Source organism: Pagrus major, chromosome 13 (genome assembly GCF_040436345.1).
Source record: "Pagrus major chromosome 13, Pma_NU_1.0".
Taxonomy (NCBI): domain Eukaryota; kingdom Metazoa; phylum Chordata; class Actinopteri; order Spariformes; family Sparidae; genus Pagrus; species Pagrus major.
In genome coordinates, this window is record NC_133227.1 from 19,626,045 (window position 1) to 19,646,021 (window position 19,977).

Consider the following 19,977-nt stretch of genomic DNA (forward strand, 5'->3'; position numbering starts at 1 on the left):
GCGGCCGGACGGAGGCTGACGGAGCTCCGCGGTGTCTGTGGAGAACACGGGTCACATGTTAACAACCGACGCTTTTAATGAAACAGACACCGGATTATAAAACATATCAAACGACATGGAGTCTAAACGGCAAAGTGGTGAGTAACCGGCTGTCTTTTACGTGGAAGCACGCATGTTTGTGTGCTGTTTATTCGCGACAAAGAAGTACAGTAAGTTTACAGTGGTGACTTTAAGAAGGAGAAATGATGAACTGGAGGCATAAATGTTCATTTAGGAGATTAATGGAGGTGGTCCCAAACGTGTTTCACCTTCACAAACAGGATAAATCACCAAAATATCATTCAGCGACAGCTTTCTTGTCACTGATATCTCACCGTAATACGAGAGTAGAGATAGTTTGACATTGTAAACAACAAAAACAACGTGCTCCGGTGTTATTTTATCACAGTTGTCGTTAATAAACACAAAAGGAGGAGAGCATCAGTCTGTTCGTGGGATTTAACCGAGAGCGCCTCGCGCCCTGGACTAACGGTGGAGTGATGATGTCATACACCTTGACGCCGGCTGGTGCGCCGTCTGTGATTGGAGGAGGGATCCTCGCGCAGGTAGAGTGATGCAATCCGACACCAGCGGAGAAAGTGCCCCGCTGGAAGCAGCCGACAGCGACCGGCTCAATGGCTGCTCTGTTCCCGCAGCCTGCAGGCGACAGTGCTGCAAACAGGAAGCTGCATTATGCGACACCAGGTGATGAAGCTGTGGCCTCAACTGACAATCTGGCAGTCGAGTTACCAGGAACAATGACCATTGTGGATGAAAGTCAGTCAGAGGAAGAGCTTTCATTCATGCTCCTTAAAAAAAAGCCCCTGTTTCCTATAGGTTAATGTCCAATAGGCCTCTTATTAAAGGTTAAGTTCACCCAAAAATGAAAATTTAGTCATTCAGTCTCATGGCCGACACAGATAAAATAACCGATGAATGAAAGTAATTCTAAATAATAAAAATTAAAATAAAAAAAATCTAAAATAATTAACTGCTAACCTGTAGTATATGCACACCTGAGTGTAAGAAAGGCTAAGATGTAGTGAGCAAAGATGGTTTATTTGATATTTCAAAGCTGTGATAAGTCTTTTTTTCCTCGTGTTGTGTTCTTCTTGTAAAAAAAAAAAAACGTCCACGCCAGTGACGACATGTGTGGCTCATGTCTACATTGCATGGCTGTACACAGGTGCAACTGTTTACTATGAGCTGAGTTGAGGTGCAAGCAGGTCGGTTTTAGCTCCACTTCCAACGTTACTCTATGCTGTTTACAAGGTTCATTATTACAGGGAAGGCCAGCTTATTTTATGTGTATTATTAACATTAAAGTACCCTCTGCTCCTGTCGGTCTGTTGAAGATAGGTAAACCAACTCTATTCTAAAAGCAGGTGTTTTATAGTAGAGCCTTGTTTTTCACGTTTGATTTTGCTTCGATCTACAGGCACAGCCGACACACATGTCATTTACTCAGTAACATCATTAACTAACCTGTGATGAAGTATTTGCCGCAGACAGACACGTATTGACTGGCCAGGTCTCACGATTACCATTTTCACCCTCTCTGTGGACGACCTGAAGCCACAGGTCTCTTCTTTTACTGTCCTTCACTCTTTGGGGAAGTAAATAAAATCAAAAGCTGATGTCTAACAATTCAAATGTGGTTACATTGTCCGAGGGAAGCTCAGTGGCACGTGAAGCCAAAAAAGCTTGACTTCCCAGGTGTGAAATTACCCGGAGCTGACTAACTTCTAGTTTAGCGCTCAGCTAACTTGAATGGGGATAAAATGCTTTCATCGTGCAGCTCTTCTAGACTTTGCAAATTATATCAGACTGCATGGCTCAAATTATGACAGTTTTTGTGGAGGTTGTGACACTTGAAAAAATGTATCCACCATTTTGCAGCCACTTCTTTCACAATGTAAGCTTTTGGGAAAAAGTATTTTTTAGTCCCAGTGCATCACGTGATGTTGTAATTAAACGGTTTGGCCACCGTTTCAAAGCCTGGCGCTCTTCCTGGCAGCTTGGTCTGAAATGGGTGAACAAGCTTGACCACGCATGGAGGGTGTAAATGATAACTTTTATATTCAATTTTAGGATCTCTGTTCTTCCAGAGATTGGATTACACCAGTGTGGAGACATTTTAAGTTTCAGTTGTATTTCAATGTTTCAAAAGGAGTCCACATTTACTTCAGTTGTTTAGCAGATTATTGTTTTGCTGTGAAGCTCCAGAAATGTTTTGTGGTCTATGGTTCTTCACAGGACTTTCCATCGGCATGGGGATGAGTAGATAATGATGTTGGGGTGAACTTTTCCTTTAAGGGCATGCTGTTAAATTATACAAAAATGATGTCAGCTGCCTTAAATAGAAGGAGAAATTTAGATAAAAGGAACAGCTCATCCTAATTTTAGAAACAACATTCAGTCAAAACTACTGATGCAGATCAGCCTTCAGCTATTTTTAATTAACAGTATTGGATCAGTTTTTACAATTTACATGTGATGATGATAATGATAATATAGCATAAACATAGTTTTTTATGTGCTTAATGCTAAATGACTTCACTGTAATGGCTCACTTCTAACTTTACATTAGTCACATCAGACCAGATAGTGTTTGTTAACAGGTCTTTCTCACAGTGGTAATTTTGACCTGTCAAGGTAGGAGAAGTGCAGGTATTACAAATGACGACATTTACCATCACTAATTAGCTGTTGTTATTATTTACACCTGTGCTTCTCCTGCTGTGATCTGTGAATATGATTCCATGAGAAAAAAGGCCAATTAAACACTTGGACAAGTATAACCAAAGTGTTTTGTGGCCGTAGACTGTGTAGCTGTCCACTGGAGAAGAACGTTTTTCTCATTGTGGATGAAACCGGAGTAATTGATAACGGTGTTCTGGGCCAATAGAGCAACTGCTGCAATAAATGGGAGGCATCTGTGGAAAGGAAAGTTGTAAAATGGCTTTTTGAGTTCACACAATTTTCAGTGGAATTTTAATAATGGATTTATCCTTTCTTACTGACACATCAGTTCTCTGTTTAACAACTGTCCTTGACCTCGGCCGTGCCTCACTTACATTTCCTTTTCCCTTTTCCTCCTCGTCACGCAGTGATCCTCCACCCAGCCCCTTCTTTCCACCCTCTTTGAGTCATAAAACTCCACAACTCTTTATTGAACTAATTTAAGGTGATACTGAAAGAAGTTACTTTGCCTCTGGGCACCCTTTCACACAGTGTGGATATCTCTGTAATCTCTCAGAAATATCCAAAGCCACAGGTCTGTGCACGTAAAGCATGATGGTTTGGGGAAGGTGGAAACTAATCTGATGTTGTGATAACTCTCTTCTGCCAAACAGGAAAAACTGCATATTTTGTCCAGCTGAGGATTGTATTATCATCATCACCAACATATCACTGCTGGGAAACACCATTTCTTGTCCGTACACAGTAAATATGAAGCTACCAGCAGCAGCCAGCTAACTTAGCTCACTAACTTAGGACAATGACCTGCAACAGCGGAAAACCGTTTGTCAGGCTCACTGAGTAACACAGTTAAGTTTTGTATGGATTAAACAAACAACATGCTATTAAATTAGAGCGCTTTAAAGTGGTATCGATCTTTTCATCTAACTCTTGGCAAAAAAGCATATAAGCACACTTCCCAAAATTTCTGGCGTCTTTAAGCTTTAAACTGTTAATGTTTGAAACTTGATGCTAAGCTACGTTAGCCAGCTGTTTGCTGTAGCTTCGTGTTTACATAGCATACATACATGAGAGTGGTAGGCCTATTGATCTTCTCATTTAACTCTCAAACTTTGACTTCAGCTGGAAGAAAGAGATTCTCTTGCACATCAACTTTTTCTTTGTTGCGTTAGCTATCAAAGTCATGTGGCATTCCTGTGGTCACCATACTGGTTGAATGGCTCTTAACCTGGTGCAGTCCACAGCAAAACAGTCTGGGTTTTAGATTAAACTCATGCTGTGCTACGCTGTCTGCGCCAGTGTCATGCTGCTGTTTCTTGTGTCTCCTCACCATTTACTATCTGAGGAAATTGATAAGATACTGAAAGAATGTGAGAAAGAGAGGATTTTCCCCCAGCTGTTTCTTTTAAAAGATCTTGCCAGCGTCTGGAGGGGACTTTTTAAAGTGTCTGACTGAATGGTAACCCCGGGCAAGCAGTGACACCATCTACTGTTGTCACGAAAATAAAAATTACGGGATGCTGGATCTCTGAAGTAGACTTTTGTCTCAGTGGGGGCCGCCAAGACTTGAACTCTGACCTGCGTCTGAAGAGGACGGGTGTCTGGAGAAGGGATGGAAGGAGGCAGACGAGGGAGAGGAGTTAAAAGGATCAGAGAGAGGAGGAGGAGGAGGGAGAGACAGAAAGGAGTGGAAGGGAGAATGCATGGATCTGGAGGGACCTCAGCCTCTGGGAGTGTGGGGGAGGCAGGAAGAGGAGTGCAAAATTGCAGCTTCACGCACTTGAAGGCTTGAAATTCAACATACAGAACATATAAATCATGGAAATAACAAGAGAGTCAATTCAATACACTTTTCCAAAACCTGAAGTGTTGAGAAAAAAAACTAAAATTTAAGGATAATTAGGACGGGAGAGGCAGGTCAGGGTGGAGGTTAGCCTTGAAACCGTTGTGATTGATGGGTTGGACGTGTAATGGATGGGAGCGAAAGCCTCAGGTTAGGAGGAGAAAAGCATCTATTCTCCCTGTGGTGAGATAAACAGCAGCAGGAGCAGTGAGTAGTAGTTGTTTTTGTTCGGAGCTGCAACCAAACACGCCCAATCAGTTCAAATGAGAGTCGCATGGCTCAGGTCTCATGACTGACCTTCTGCCACAGGAAGCCTGTCTGCGGAAACACACAAAAATGTATGCAAACACACACACACACAAACACATTCTCCAGCTTGTGACTGTGTGTTTGCTCTGTGTAGGGTGATGTCTGTTTTCAGTCACACATTAATAGCGTGTGTGAATGTCCAATCTGTGCCGTGTGCGTGTCCTTGTGTGTGCTCGTGTGTGTGTGTGTGTGGAATGGGGAGTTACAAAGATCCCTCTGTGGGTGAGACCGACCACAAGCCTCGAGAACAGCTGATTCTCAGCCTCTGAACCCTCCAGTCCCCTCGAGAGAATGAGAGAGAGCCAGAGAGAGAAAGTGACAGAGAGAGAGAGATACGGTCTTGACTGTGTAAAGTTAGACTTCAAGAAACAGAAAATAGACCAAAGGCCCACTACTGGCCTCGTTTACACGGAGATCGATCACATTGAATCTTGTGCTTTTTCTCCCTGGAGAAGTGAAGTACAGTAGATCTTTAATCTGAGTAATGACCAGCTGAGAAGCTTCCTAATTGCTCCTTCAATAGGTGCTGAATGAAGTGAGGATCTGAGAGTTTAAGGATGTCGGGACATGAATGAGAAACAGCAGGATGGAGAGAAAAGAGTGAGGGGAAAGTGGGAGGAAGAGCTGTAGGATGGAGGAGAGAGTCCAAATCAGCGAGGAGTGGAGAGAAGCTTCTGTCGACAGCTAAGACAGGAAACCACAGCTGCTGGCCGAGAAATATTACACACACACACACATCACATGCACACACAGCTGCTGGAGATATATCCTCTAACCCTGAATGCCCATGGATCGAGACGATGCAGCTGCGTCGCACCACGCCCCTCTTCCACTGTGTGTGTGTGTTAGTTCCTGTTTTGTGTTTCTGACATTGTGTTGTTTGCTCTGGTCTTTTGCGGAGCATTGTGCTCATCTAATTTTGGCCCTCACCGAGACAATAGAGTATTGTCAGACTAGTTGGGGGGAGGCGGCGGAAGAGGCTTTGGGAGAATGAGGGCTTTTCTCTTACTCTCTCTGTCCCGACTGTGTGTGAGAGGAAGAGACTGTTTTGATCTTATTTTAACTTAACCCTTGTACCAGTTTCGTTAAGAGAGCTGCATATTTCAGAGAGTGTTTCATCCTTAAGCATCTATATTTACCTGCTGCTAGAAACTTTTCCATGTTTACTTTAACATCTGAGTTGTCATCACAGAGGGAGTGGTCAGTTTTTCTAGCTATGGCACATTAGAATATTATTCCTAATAAAAACTGAATGGAAGAAGGTAGGGCTGCAACTAACAATTACTTTTATTGTCAAGTACTCCGCTGATTATTTTCTTGATTAATCGATTTGCTTTTTAGTCTATAAAATGTCAAAACATGGTGGAAAATGACTCAAAAATAAGTAAATATTCAAATTTAAGACACTGTCCCAGAAATGTTTTGTGGACTACAAAACTTTTTGGGTGGACTGTTCCTTTAACTGATTAACCGTTGCAGCTCTTAATCAAGCTACCTGGTAAGGTGCTTTCAGAGTTTATTCAAAGTGAGACAAATGGGTCAAAATGTCTTTTTTGTTTCACATTATTCCTAGAGAAGGTTTATAAAGGAGGAAGATCACGTTCTCATTCGACAGCACAGTCGCTTTTTTGTGTTATGAGTGAAATGACATTGTAAATTTGTGCAGTTCATTGCCAAAAATGACAAAGGTTAAATGTGTCCCCAAGATATTTTTCTTGGCAGCGTGAAAAAAAGAACACTTAAAAAGCACTTGGGCCATCGTGGGGCAATAAAACTTTCCACTGAAACCCAAACTGAAATGAAATTATTTTAAGGGTCAGCAGCTCAAACTCCGAATGATCCGTTCCATCTGTTTAATGGCAGGAATGATAATTCATCATCATCATATTTATAGTTGGCCAGTATAGAGTGTTTAATTAAGGGTCAGTCAATTACACTACAGAAGTTTAGATCCGATGTCCTCGTCACACCACTTATGAATGAAATCAAGTGAATGAACTAACTCAGTGCTGTTTGGTTACCACATCCTTTTCCATCTCTAGTGGAACTACAGATTCTCTTCTTTACTTTGGCTCCATTTCCTTTAGGGAAGGAAGCTTCCTGCCCCCTCCTCCTCACCTCCTTTTCTCTCTGACTCCCCTCCGCCTCCCCTCCTCGTCTCTTTGTCGACAGGATGTGTGAGAGTGTGGCAGAGCTTTTGGAACAATGTCAGGGTCAACAACACACGGACACACACATAGACACACAGGATGTCAGTGTTGAACGTGAAAACAATGATTTTTCAAAGAAATGTCCCGACTTAAAGTAGGACTTGATCAAGGGAACAGATAGAAAACTCACAATACACAAAAAAGTGGACTAAAAGAACAGTACGACTTGTTGGATGGATGTTAAACATATCCTCCCTGTCAGCTGTTGCAACAGGCGGTATGCTGTGTGCCAAACTGACTTCATGCCCCTTGTGAACTTGCTTGTATGGCCTTGCATGCGTGTGTTACATTGATATTTGATGCACAAGCATTTTAGCCATGTCAAGAGTCTGCAGTGTGGGCTTTCCCATGATGATGTGCTGGTGCCAATGAATCACTGTCACTTAATTCTACAAACCCAAATAAAACGTTCTTTTTCTTGTTTTCAGTGGTGATGGAGCGACTTGTGAACGAGCTAGGCTCTCTGCTGAAGATGCTGGACCACGAGACGGTCAGTCCTGCCACTGCTGACAAGATGGCCTCCATACGTAACATCCTGGACTCGCTGCAGCTGTCAGGTACAGAATTAAATCTCAGATAGACAGGGCAGTGTCTATGTGTCCTACCTTATCAGTACCAGTACATACAGTGTTCAAATTTAGGGCGATACAGGGCTATCCAGTTTGATATTGGACTAGGCTTGTTTAAAGGTGCAACATGTAAGAACTACCAAGCTGTTGAATTCATACTCCCAACAAATAGGGGCAACATATCACCAGAGTAGCTGCTAACTGCCACTACTGTAGCTACTGTTAGCTTGTTAGCTCAGGTACAGCTAGCCAGACTACCTTGGGAGTGTTGGCGTTTACACCACTAGCACAAGAGCTTTGGACCACTGGGAGAAAGAGGTATTCCGGCCTGGAAAACTTCAGCAGGTATCTCTGCAAGATAATAAGTTTAGTTAATTTTTGAATGTTTTGAACTAAAATTCTTATATAGTGCACCTACGCATTAAAGGGGACTGTTGGGCCTTGGTGGAGGTATGCACTCTACTGTGTGCCATTCTAGTTGTACCTGTGCAACACAGCAACAGTACATTGTGTATTTTTAACAAGAATAATAGGTAACACTTTGTAATAATTATTAATAAATGGTAAATTTCTGGTTAATTAACTTTACTTAATAGTTGTTTCACTGTTAACAGACAATGAAATGCTTTATAAATCTATATTAAGCAATCATTTATTGTAAAGTTGCAACTGTTTATAATACTTTGTAACTGGTAAATAAGTACTGTGTAGTTTATCTATAAACATTTGGATGATCATTACAAAGTCATTGCAACTGGTGTTTACAAACCTTCACATTTGCTAAATAAATAGTACATAAAGCATTTAATTCTTTGTTCACAGTCAAATAAGTATTAACTAAATTTTAATTAAAGATGGATATACCAAATGTTAATGATGCTCATTATAAAGTGTTACAGAACACAAACAAATGTTACCGGTCTAACAGGGATCAAATGATGTACAGCTATAAATGAGATTTGTAACGTCATCTAATGGACTTTGACTGATCATGCTTGCGGTTTTCCGCTGCATCCTGCCTCGCATTAATTCAGTATGACACTCGCAGCAGTTCAACCGAAGCACTTCTGAGTTGAGCAATCTGTTCAAGGTCACTACAGCAGTGTTTATTCAGACTGGGACAGAGCCTTTCTTTCTCACTCGTCCTCATGCGATGGGGAAACCCTCCGGTCATGAGCCAGCCACACTGCAACTGCACAAGAGACAGCATAAGTTGTTCGAAAACACGCAACACAATGCCGTCTCCGTGACACCAAGTGTTTACATCCTTGTTTATCTTGGGGAGATACAGGATGTCGGAGAGGATAATAGGATTGAGGTAAGGGGATAATGAAGCGTAGAGTTAAAAAAGGATGAGAGGAGGTCATAGTAAGGTGAAAAGCAAAAACATCCTGAGAGTAACTCGGCCTCACATTTGTTCTCCTTCCAAGGTCATCAAATACCATCATTTTGTCACGCCCCTTAGCGTCTCGTACATACGTATGCACACGGTACTGCTAAAAGCCTTCCTAACACTACTGTTGTGAAACTGTTGCAGTTTGGTTTGGTCAAGGCACAAAAAGTACTTGGTTAGGATTAGGAAAAGATGGTTTATGTTAAAATAAGTATGTTACATTACGTGACGCAATTAACGTTCATGACGGACGTTAACTCACACATTAACACACACAAGTTAAAATAAGACAACATTAACTTTTGTTTTTTCACGGGACACGACCAGCGGTCTGCTGGAGGAAAATCATGTGTTTTACCCATTCATCCAGCCCAACCTCCTGCCAATGCAGGCTTTGTCGCTCTTCACACAACTTCACCTGCTCTGAGTTTCTAATATTGAAGCAAATGGGTTTACAGTTGAAAGCCCGGTGCGTGGCACAACGTTAGTGTTTGACAACCTGGCAGTGAGAACAGTCTGGCGTCTTTCTTCAGTGTTTTACACATCACATTAGCATATTACACATCAATTCAGCTTTTTACAGCCAAATATTTGGAGATTTATTTCTAAGTCTGGGAGATTTGGCAAACTTTCACACACATTTTATGACTTAATTTATCTTTTTTTTTCTTCCACTACAAAGATTTACAAGCTCCAGTCTGCACTCCCTCGCTGTCTGACTTATGTCTCCATACAGTCTATTTGTCTAAACGTGCAGACTGTTCAACATTGATACTTTGAGCTTTCTCTTGCCTGTTTGCTGCATCTCTGTGCACTCTGGTAATCCTGACTCTCCTGACCTTAGCATGGATCACAAGCCTAACCCCTGACTTTGATCCTGTTTCCAACCCCTAATTTATCTTCTCCACAGTCAATGGATCAGATGTCTACATGAACAGCTGTCTCTATGGCAACGGCACCAGTTTTGTTGAATCTCTCTTTGAGGATTTTGGTGAGTGAACCTTCAAAGCACCTTCAAACCAGCTTGTCGCTATGAAGTCTTATGTACTGTAAAAATGATCATTAATGTTTATTTCCAATCTTGTATTGGTGTATTTATGCTAACATTAATCCTCTGTTTTCCACCAGACTGTGATTTGCACATGCTCAGTGCATCTCCAGAGGAGCAGAAAGAGCAGAAAGAGGAAGAGGAGAAGACCCAACCTAATAAATCTGTAAGTCATCTGCAGTATTTACCTGTTAGTCCATCATCTGTCCGTCTTTTCCTAAAACTTTGGTTTAACTATAACCTCAGACACCGACTGACACGCCCCCTCCAGTGCCAACCACCCCCCTTCCTGATGACTACTACGAAGAGGCCGTCCCTCTGGATCCTGGATCTACCCCTCAGTACTTCACCACCAACATGAACAGTTCTGTACACACGCACAAACTCAAATACACAGATTTACACCCTAGTGAATTATTTAAATGAACAGGATTATTTCATATCTCGACTCTTCCGCTCCTCACCTGTAGCTTCCAGGAACTCTGTTGAGGACGCCTACTATGAAGATGCAGACAATAACTATCCCATCACCAGGATTAATGGGCCGCCCAAAAACTCCTGTGAGTCAACGCAGTTTCTGATTGTGAAGTACGTAGAATACATGAATGAAAAGGATTTTTTGTAACTTAATCATGTGTTATTTTTCGTGCTCAGACAACGACTCTGATGCTCTGAGCAGCTCCTACGAGTCTTACGAAGAGGAAGACGACGAGGCCAAAGGGCGAGACCAACCTCAGAGATGGACGGCTGAGGAGAGCACAGACGGACCAGTTAGAGACTGCCGCATCTGTGCCTTCCTGCTGCGAAAGAAACGCTTTGGCCAGTGGGCTAAGCAGCTAGTTGTTGTCCGAGACAATAAACTGCAGGTAAATAAAGCTGCTTATTGGTATTCTTTCAAACCAAATGATCCAATGTGAATCTGTTATTGACGGCTAAACGATGGAGAAAAAGTACACAACCAAACAGAAATATATTGCAAAATAATGGAAATCTATAACAGGTGACCAAACTGGAAGGGTATTGGCTGTTACCCTAGGCAACCATACATACATACAACTTCAGAAAACAAGGAAGTGGTTATCAATCAAAGGTGTCAACAATTAGAATAAAACGAGATTGTACATTGTCAGCCACAACCCCAAAAGGAAAAAGAAAGCAGAAGAAGAAGATGGGGAAGAAGAAGTAGCAGAAAAAGAAGAAACAGAGAAGAGGAGGAAGATGGAGAAGAAGAAGAAAAAGAAGGAGGAGGTGATATAGAAGGAGATGGGGGAGAAGAAGAAGGAGGAGGTGATAGAGAAAGAGATGGAGGAGAAGAAGAAGGAGGAGGTGATAGAGAAGGAGATGGAGGAGAAGAGAAGAAGATAAAGGAACAGAAGAAGGAATTAGGAGAAGAAGAGTAAAGAAAGAAAAGGTCACTGGTTGTAGACAATTTTTCAGATGTTGTTTGTTATCTCATCTTATTAATCGAAAGGTTGCACAGCAGTAAATAAAAAACATTTTGGTGAATAAGACTCTGAACACTACACTGACAATGTATTAGTCTACAGTATCACACACAGTGGCTTTCCATCTCATCACACTGTGCAGCACAGTTGGATTTCTGCATGAATGTACAATTGCTACAAACGCTCCCTTTCATTTAGTTTCAGGTACAAAAAAAATGCTTTCTCTTCTGGGATGGTAACTTCACAACATTGCTAGAAAGTCTTTCAAATGTTACATTTTAGTACCAAAGTGAAATAGCATCAAATGATACATCAAAGTATGTCTCTCTGTATGTCTCTTTTACAGTGCTATAAGAGCATCAAAGAGAGCACTCCCCACACAGAGCTCCCGCTTAATCTGTGCAACGTCATCTATGTCCCGAAGGAAGGCCGGAAAAAGAGACATGAGCTGCGTTTCTCGTTGCCTGGAGGCGAAGCTCTAGTGCTGGCTGTTCAGAGTAAAGAGCAGGCCCAGCGATGGCTCAAGGTACTTTTAGACTACTTTCAGAAAAGTGAGGGTAGACACAGGGGAACATGTCTGAGGGGAGAACACAAGGTTTGTTTGGAAGTGAAAGTTTTCTTTTTCTGGAACCAGGTGGTGCAAGATGTTGGCAGCCAATGTAGCAACACTGAAGGACTGGATGGATCCACTTCTCCCATTATACAGAGGAAGTTGGAGCTTGACAAGGTGTGTGTAAGTGTGTTTTCTACATTTCTACATTGCTTGAATTTTCTGTACAAATGAAGGCTCCCTGTGCCAGTTCAACAGCTGCCTCTAACTACATCTGAGTTTTACTTCACTGTGGGTATTCCACTCTAAATCTATACTCTAGTTTTTGCATTTTAATGTCGGTTGCTGACATCACCTCTTTCAGCCCACGCATGACACAACTGTTCCTTTGGCTTTGAGTTAGAAGCAGGGAGTGAGGTGACATTATTGTGGTTGCTGAGCTGGCCAGCCTTCAAAGAGCTTTAAGAAGGTTTTGGCACACAGCTGCAAAGACAACAAGCTGTATGCATGGTGACATGGCAGTTACAGTCCACGTTGGCAGGATTTAAGTTTAGAGTTTAAAAATACATAAAGTCAATAAACCATATTTTAAGAAAGTTAGTTGTCATTTTTGTCAACATGATTTCACTCAGAAGAAACAAGAGTAAACATACTGTATGTGTTATTTGTAAAATGTTCTCTCCTCTCCTTCAGTGAGGAAAGAAAAGTAATAAAGGTTTCCACTTTTTCCTTTAGGTGCTGCAGTGTGATCGTCAGGCGTCAGACTCAGACAGCGGGCCAACAACAGACATCCAGTCCACTGCACAGGGACCAGCCCGGGACACCACTGACACACTCAGTAGGTTTGCCTTCATAAAGTAGAAATTATTGATTAAGTTGTAATTATTGACTATTTTGTATGTGAGACATACATGGACATAAACATTAAATATGTTATTTTACATATTTTGTCATATATCAGAATTAGCTAGTTCGCTACATTCATCTGCTGTGTCTGCCTTTTAGACTAATAAATACACAAACAACTCTGTTAAATGCCACAATCATGTAAATGCAAGCAAAATAGCCATCACGAACGTACCTCAGTCCAAAAAGTCTACCCAGCGCGACCGTTACTCTGGGTTTGTGCTTTATGCTAACGTTAGCTGCCAAAGGATTCTGTTACTTCCGCCGTGGCTCTGTTCAGCTCAGGGGCTGTGTGTTTTATGCTAACAGTAGTAGCTACTTGTTTAGCTGCTTGCTAACAGCTTTAGTAGTACATCCATCTAGCCCTGAGGAAGACTTCTGTCATATGCAGTGAGTGCAGAGAGCAAAGTGCAAAGGATAGAGTGCGTGCAGGCAGGCAAGATGTTGGGATGTTAAGAGGTTTTTTACAAATATAACAAAAAAAGCCTCCAGAATAACTTACCAACTCTAGCTTTAATTGTGTTACTTATTTATAAGGACTTGTCTATGATGTCTCTTGACTTAGCATAGAGACACTGGGGCAGGAGGCTGAGGGTGAAATGAATAAATTAGACCTCCGCCACAGCCACCATTTCTTTGGAAATGGAAATACACACCTCCTGCTATGGAATTGCTCTGCTAGCTAGCAAGCTCATGGTGAAATCCAGTAAATAATGGACGGGATTAACCAGCACTCCAAATCTTATTTAATTGGATAAATGTATGTAACCTTGCCAAGTTCAAGATTAGTCATCAAAAAGATTTTTATGTTGTGCAGGAGGTAAAAAGAGCATGATTTTGATATGAAAATACAAAGTTATAATACTCAATTTTTGGTGAAACTGTGTTGAATTGCTGTTTAATTCCGTCGTGTTATACTGTGAGGCTTTTCTGATAAGTTTTGTCATTTCTATCAATAATGATAGACAAAATTTTGCAAACATTTAGTGTCGCTAAAATGAACTGATACACTGAAACTGACTGTGCTAATATTAGCACCCCTAACTCTAACCTTAACCTGAACCTCAAACCAAGTCTTAACCCTCAAGCGGTTCATAGAGAAAGTAAAGCCTAAAATGTCCTCACTTTCCCAAAATGTCCTCACTGTGAGGGTCCTGAACTCAATTCCCCACAAGTACACACAAACAAACACACACACACAGACCCTTTTAAGTGTCTGATCAAAAGCACGCACACTATTTTTGTTTATCCATCCACAAAATCAGGAAGGATACAGCATGGGATCCATGATGTTGGGTCAGAATATGGGTCAAACACAGTTGTGTTGTTACAACCTATTTACTGAGCGAGCAGCTCTGAACCTAAAGAGACATGAGAGAGAGGGAGAGACAGGAAATGAGGCGCGGACAGATATGACATCCTTCCTGTCCTTTTCCTGCGATTGTCTCCAACTGACATCATGGGAAGTAGGCTGGGCGAAGCGCTGCAGCACCTGGTACATGCAGTATGAACAAGCGAACACCATCTAGGGAAAGGTTGAATAAATAAAAGACTTCACTGAAATGACATTGACATGAGTCCTGACATTGTGGCTGTTGAGTTTTGAAGAAGATTCGTCATGAGAAACGTTTTATTCTCTTCCACTTGTCATAATATGTTTTTGTTTAAATTTAGTTGATAAAAATGTTCTCGAACTATTGACCCTGCTAATGTAACACAAACACAGCAACATAGCAGTGACGAGGCAAAATAATCTCTTTTTGGTGGTTGTGTATCAGATACTGTATATCTACTTGTCCACATTGTCTGACCAGGGTGCGTTTGATTTCAGACAGGGGGAAACGCGGCGCGTTCTCAGAGCTGACGGGGTCGATGAGCCGGGCAGCAGGAAAGAAGATCAATCGGATCATCACGTTCTCCAAACGGAAACCTCCTTTACCTGGAGAGCCTTCCTCGTCTTCTGGTCACCATGACAACCCACGCTGTGGTGAGAACACAGATTGATGAAGAAGCTGTTTGACTGATTTGGTGGCTGGTTGGTTAGTTTGTGGATTGTATGCATGTAGAGTTTTACATGAACGTTAAAAAGTAAAGGAGAAGTTTGGTTTGAAAACTTATGACCACCATTGACTTCAAAATTATCACATTTTATAATTCAGAATTGTATTTTGTTGGAAAAAAGTAAAGGCCTAAAAATACTGTTCAGGATTTGAATATATCAACTCTGACAATGAGCACATTTCAGGTACAAGCAGATAAATTTGTTATAAAGTTTGGAAAATTATTCCTTGTAACTTTTAACTAACTTATGGATACTTACAGTGAAGTGAATACACAGACTAAAGGGTTAACTTAACCAAGTGACTTGAATATAATCTGACTCCAGCCATGTTAAGACACCATATATCACCATCTTTTCATCACTTTCACATTCCTCCTCCATCTCCCAGGCTACCTCAGTGTGTGTCTGAGCGGCTCGTGGAAGGAGCGTTGGTGCGTGGTTCGAGATGGAAGCCTGTACCTGCAGAAGGACCCTGGGGACCAGCGGCCGCCAGTCATTGTGGTGCCACTGAAAGGTGCAGAGGTGGTGCCAGGCGGCCTCGGCCCCAAGCATCCCTTCTCCTTCTGCATCCTGCAGTCAGGCAGCGAACTTGCATCTCTAGAGGTACAATATTTTCATCATGTGTGCAGCTCGGTTGGTTTTCTTGAGTGATTTCAGATGTATGAACGAAGATGAGACAGCAAGTTAACATGTGCACAGGGATGACACACCTACATTTTTATGGAAACCAAATAACTCTGTTTGTGTGTGTGTGTGTGTGTGTGTGTGTGTGTGTGTGTGTGTGTGTGTGTGTGTGTGTGTGTGTGTGTGTGTGCGCGTGTGCATCAGGCCAGCTGCTCGGAGGATCTGGGCCGCTGGCTGGGTGTGTTGTTTGCAGAGACCGGCAGCACCACTCTCCCTGAAGAGCTACACTATGACTACATCGACGTGGACACGCTCACTGACATACGGCACGCAGCCAGACACTCCTTCCTGTGAGTCACTTCCTGCAGAATATGTTTGTGTGCTTCTGCATGTATTCATCTGGACTTCTCTGTCTCTTATCGCGCGGTTTATCCTGAAATGCATCTGTCTCTGCCTCTCTGTTTTTTCCTCTCAGATGGGCCACCACCACTGCAGCTTCCTCCAGCAGCGCCTCAACAGACTCCAGAACGTATGATGAGGTCTATGAGAGCGTGGTGAGGAAATATCATGTGAACCAGTGATAAAATACTACATTAAACTTGGGGAAGCTTTAAGCTTTCTGAGTCTTAATCTGCCTCACAGCACTGATCCTCTTCTTCCTGTCATGTTCAGTTGCAGATTTATCTGAAACGCCTTGAATTTTGATGTAGCTTCTGCCTTTTTTTATATCCTGCTAAAGGACATGTTTGAATTTTTGGATGGATGTTCAGGATTAAACATCAGCTTAATGATTAAATTACAGATAAATCTCCCTTTAAGACTTAAAATGGGCCCTGGGAATGTTGTAAAGCTTCTTGCTTTTCTCCAGGAGGGGGATGTTGACAGCAGAGCTGGACAGGTGAGACGTCATGCCTCCTTCTCCAGCAGAGACTCTGAAAAAACTGAGCAGCAGGCTGCCGTCAAGAGACACGCCTCCAGTGAGTCATATTACAACTATATGTTAGAAAATATGGCTGCAGCTCTCTTTCTAACCTGAAAACACATCTGACTAGTTAGCTACCTCAGTGACTGACATTAGCCGTGTTTCGACCCAAAGTACCTGGAACTTTTAGTCCCAGGAGCCACTTTTCAAGGAATCAAAAGGTTCCTTCAGGCTGCTGTTGTCTGCGTTTCCACTGCAGTCTAAAGACCTGTGAAGATCAGGCAAATTAGTCAGCTGTTTACATGTTATTTTCGCACGCAATAAGGCCTAGACTAGCATTATAAACAAAAAAACAAACTGGTTTGTGACTGCAGATTCTTTAAAATGGTGGCTGAAATGAAATATTCTGCAAGAACTAGACGAATCAAAAATGTCCAGGGCGCAAGTTCCTGTACTTTTAAAAAGTCCAACCAGGGACTTTTTGGGGGGCAAAAAAAATATCCCCCAAAACGTAATTTAAACCCTGTCCCTGCGGTGGAAACACTCTGAGTTCCTCGTCTCTGGGGAAAGTTCCTGCGGTGGAAACACGGATGTTGTCTCTCATAATAAATCTGCACCAGTACAGCTCTGTTTATTTATGTTCTGCCATGTATTCTGTTAGATGTAAATCAGTATGCACGGTATGGGAAGACGCGTGCAGAGGAGGATGCACGGCGGTACCTGAAGCAGAAAGAGGAGCTGGAGAAGCAAAAGGAAGAGCTGAGAAATAAGCTGATATCCCTCCGCAGGGAGAAGAAGGAGGTGAAGGAGGAGATGAAGAGCGTCACAGGTCAGAGACAAATCACACACACGGCTCTGTTTAGATTTCAGCTTCGTAGCTGTACTAACTATGAGTGTGTGTGTTTCTGTGTGTGTGCAGGTCATGGTGTGGAACAGCGGTTAGCCAAGCTGGAGACGCTGTGTAAACAGAAAGAGGAGGAGCGGGTGGAGCTGGAGCTCAGACTGACGGAGGTCAAAGAAAACCTGAAGAAGTCATTGGCTAGAGGAGCACTGGGTCCTCCCACTGACACCAAGATCAGCATCAAGGTACACGGAGGCGCTCTCCTGTGAAAACTATTAAATATACATCTTAAAGAATCTACCTCAGTACTGTATGTCTGGTTACAAAGTTATGTGTCATGTCGCTGGATTTTGATACCAAATCTCAGTATACTGATTTATTTCGGATTTAAAACTACTCTGTTTCTGTGTCAATCAATCAAACATTATTTATACAGAACAAATCATATATTAAATGCAACTCCAAGTGTGTTGAACATTAAAAAAGTTCAGAAGAACGTGAGTATAATTAAAAAAACATTGAAAACAAAACATCTTTAAATGAAATAAAACTAATCATAAATAAGAAATAACAGCAAAAATGTAAGTCAAAATATACTCACACTAGATAAAAGCCAGTCTGTATGCTAAATATGAAGCTACAGCCCACAGCCAGTTAGCATTAGCATAATGACTGAAGCAACTAACTTGGCTCTGTCCGAAGGTAAAATAAACTGGAAACACTGATCGACATTTTTCACCATTTTCTGACATTTCATACTACTAATCGATTAAAGGGTAATTCCACCAATTTCAGTACTCCTCAAGTCCTGTAAACACACTTTAAGGTGTAAAATGAGTGGAATTACCCTTTAATCAATTAATTGTTGGTCTATAAAATGTCACAAAATGGTGAAAAAATGTCGATCAGTGTCTCTCAAAGTCCAAGATGACACCCTCAAATGTCTTGTTTTGTCCACAACCCAGTTTACTGTCATAGTTTACCGTCAAAATGTCCTTTAAATGAGTTGAATCTCACAATTGTGTTTGTTGTGTTGGTCTGTGTGTGTGTGTGTTTGTGTGTACAGGCACAGGGCAGTAAGGTTGAAAAAGTTTACAATGAGACCTTGCCAGTAAACGCAGCATCAGAGCTTCGAAAACGCCCACCATCTCTTTATGCCTCGTCCAAGGGGAACGTCATGCAGAAAGCGAAGGTACAGCGTGTAGTGTGTGTGTAAGAGAGAGAGAGAGAGAGAGATGAGGACGGATAAAAATGTTTTCCTCACTTTCTGCTGTTTCATGGTTTTCAGGAGTGGGAGTCAAAGAAAGCAACCTAGATCGAACATGAACGGATCGACGGGTGGATTCACAGAGAAAAACCTGAGCTGTGACAGGAGGACGTGTGAACGAAGCAGATGAAGAGCAAGATAACTGGCACTTAGAGGAAGAAGAAGACAAAGAGGTGGAGAAGAGGACAGACTCTGACACAATCTTCCCTCGTCTTACCTGATAAGAAAAAGAGGAATGTTTGCAAGTACAGGCAGCGTGGAGCTGCGTCAACCGCTGTAAATATGACTGACTGATGTACCAGTACAGTATTAATGTGGATCACTATGGACATGAAATATAAATGTTTGTGTGAGTTTGCATGTGTGTTTACATTTGCACAGGGCTGCAGAAAGTGAAAATGTGATTCATTCATAGAAATGTAAAGCAAAGGGAGAGTGTGGTTCATAAACACTGTGAGTTCAGAGTTACAGGCAAGACTTCCTACCTACACCCACTGAGAGTATCCCTTTTTTAACATGATACTAATGTAAAATGAAAAAGTAAAGAAGTTATTATTATTACCTTAAGTTATCTTTATTAGTGAGAGAAGTATCCCACGTCTCATGGAAAGCATATTGAGTATGACACTGTTCCTCAAACCAATGAGTAAATGTTTATTAATGCAATGTGAAACTATTGGTTTTTAACCATTATATGTGTATTTTTTCATATTTGCCTTTTGCACTTTATCATGTTGTATTTTGTGATAACACAAATGTCTTGGAAATTAGCTTTAGCATCCCACTTAGCAGAGTCATTCGAGGATAAATGCCTGTGTCTGCTTTCATCACAGAGATATGAACAAACACACATGTTGGAGTAAAAGACGACTTTAGCAAGAAACTTTGTCTACTGGGCTGTTTGATTCCTTTGTCTAAATGTTTATAAGATTCTCTACACTGCAGCATCTTTTTCTTTCAGTCTGGTACTTCCTCCTAGGAGAAGCAGTGGAATCGCAACTCTGAACTACAAGCGCCATCTAGTGGTTAAAGCACTTGTTTGATGGGGTATCCACACAAGAAGTCAACATACTGCTGACAATGATACAATACTTCCAAAACATTAATAGTTTTGTTGTTGTTTTTTGCATTTTTGTTCAAAGAGCAGTCTTATCACCATCCATGAATACTTTTACATATCTTCATTAAGGTGTGAGCAGCTCCTCTGCTTGAACACACCCCAAAATCAAGAGAAAAGTATTATGCA

General features: G+C 41.7%; 1 protein-coding gene across 2 annotated transcripts; it reads left to right on the plus strand.

The window, feature by feature from the left end:
- afap1l1b (actin filament associated protein 1-like 1b) lies at positions 1-19,607 on the plus strand. 2 transcript variants are annotated; one of them, XM_073479953.1, is made up of 19 exons: positions 1-137; positions 7,533-7,661; positions 9,977-10,057; positions 10,195-10,280; positions 10,361-10,478; positions 10,585-10,674; positions 10,769-10,980; positions 11,906-12,085; positions 12,194-12,292; positions 12,845-12,947; positions 14,847-15,002; positions 15,466-15,680; positions 15,906-16,051; positions 16,177-16,255; positions 16,570-16,678; positions 17,285-17,452; positions 17,543-17,709; positions 18,531-18,656; positions 18,753-19,607. In XM_073479953.1, the coding sequence occupies exons 1-19, from the start codon at positions 116-118 to the stop codon at positions 18,777-18,779; spliced, it is 2,313 nt and encodes a 770-aa protein (XP_073336054.1). In that variant the 5' UTR covers positions 1-115; the 3' UTR covers positions 18,780-19,607. The 2 variants fall into 2 exon arrangements, with proteins under 2 accessions (XP_073336054.1, XP_073336055.1); XM_073479954.1 differs by having other exon boundaries at positions 12,194-12,286.
- The last annotated feature ends 370 nt before the right edge of the window (positions 19,608-19,977 follow it).

What these genes read in the sequence shown, in the direction of transcription:
- afap1l1b (XM_073479953.1), top strand. Translation starts at nt 116, where the DNA reads ATGGAGTCTAAACGGCAAAGTG. An exon ending in CTTCACCACCAACATGAACA is followed by an intron (nt 10,479 to 10,584) that starts GTTCTGTACACA and finishes CCTCACCTGTAG; the next exon opens with CTTCCAGGAACTCTGTTGAG. An exon ending in CCATGACAACCCACGCTGTG is followed by an intron (nt 15,003 to 15,465) that starts GTGAGAACACAG and finishes TCCATCTCCCAG; the next exon opens with GCTACCTCAGTGTGTGTCTG.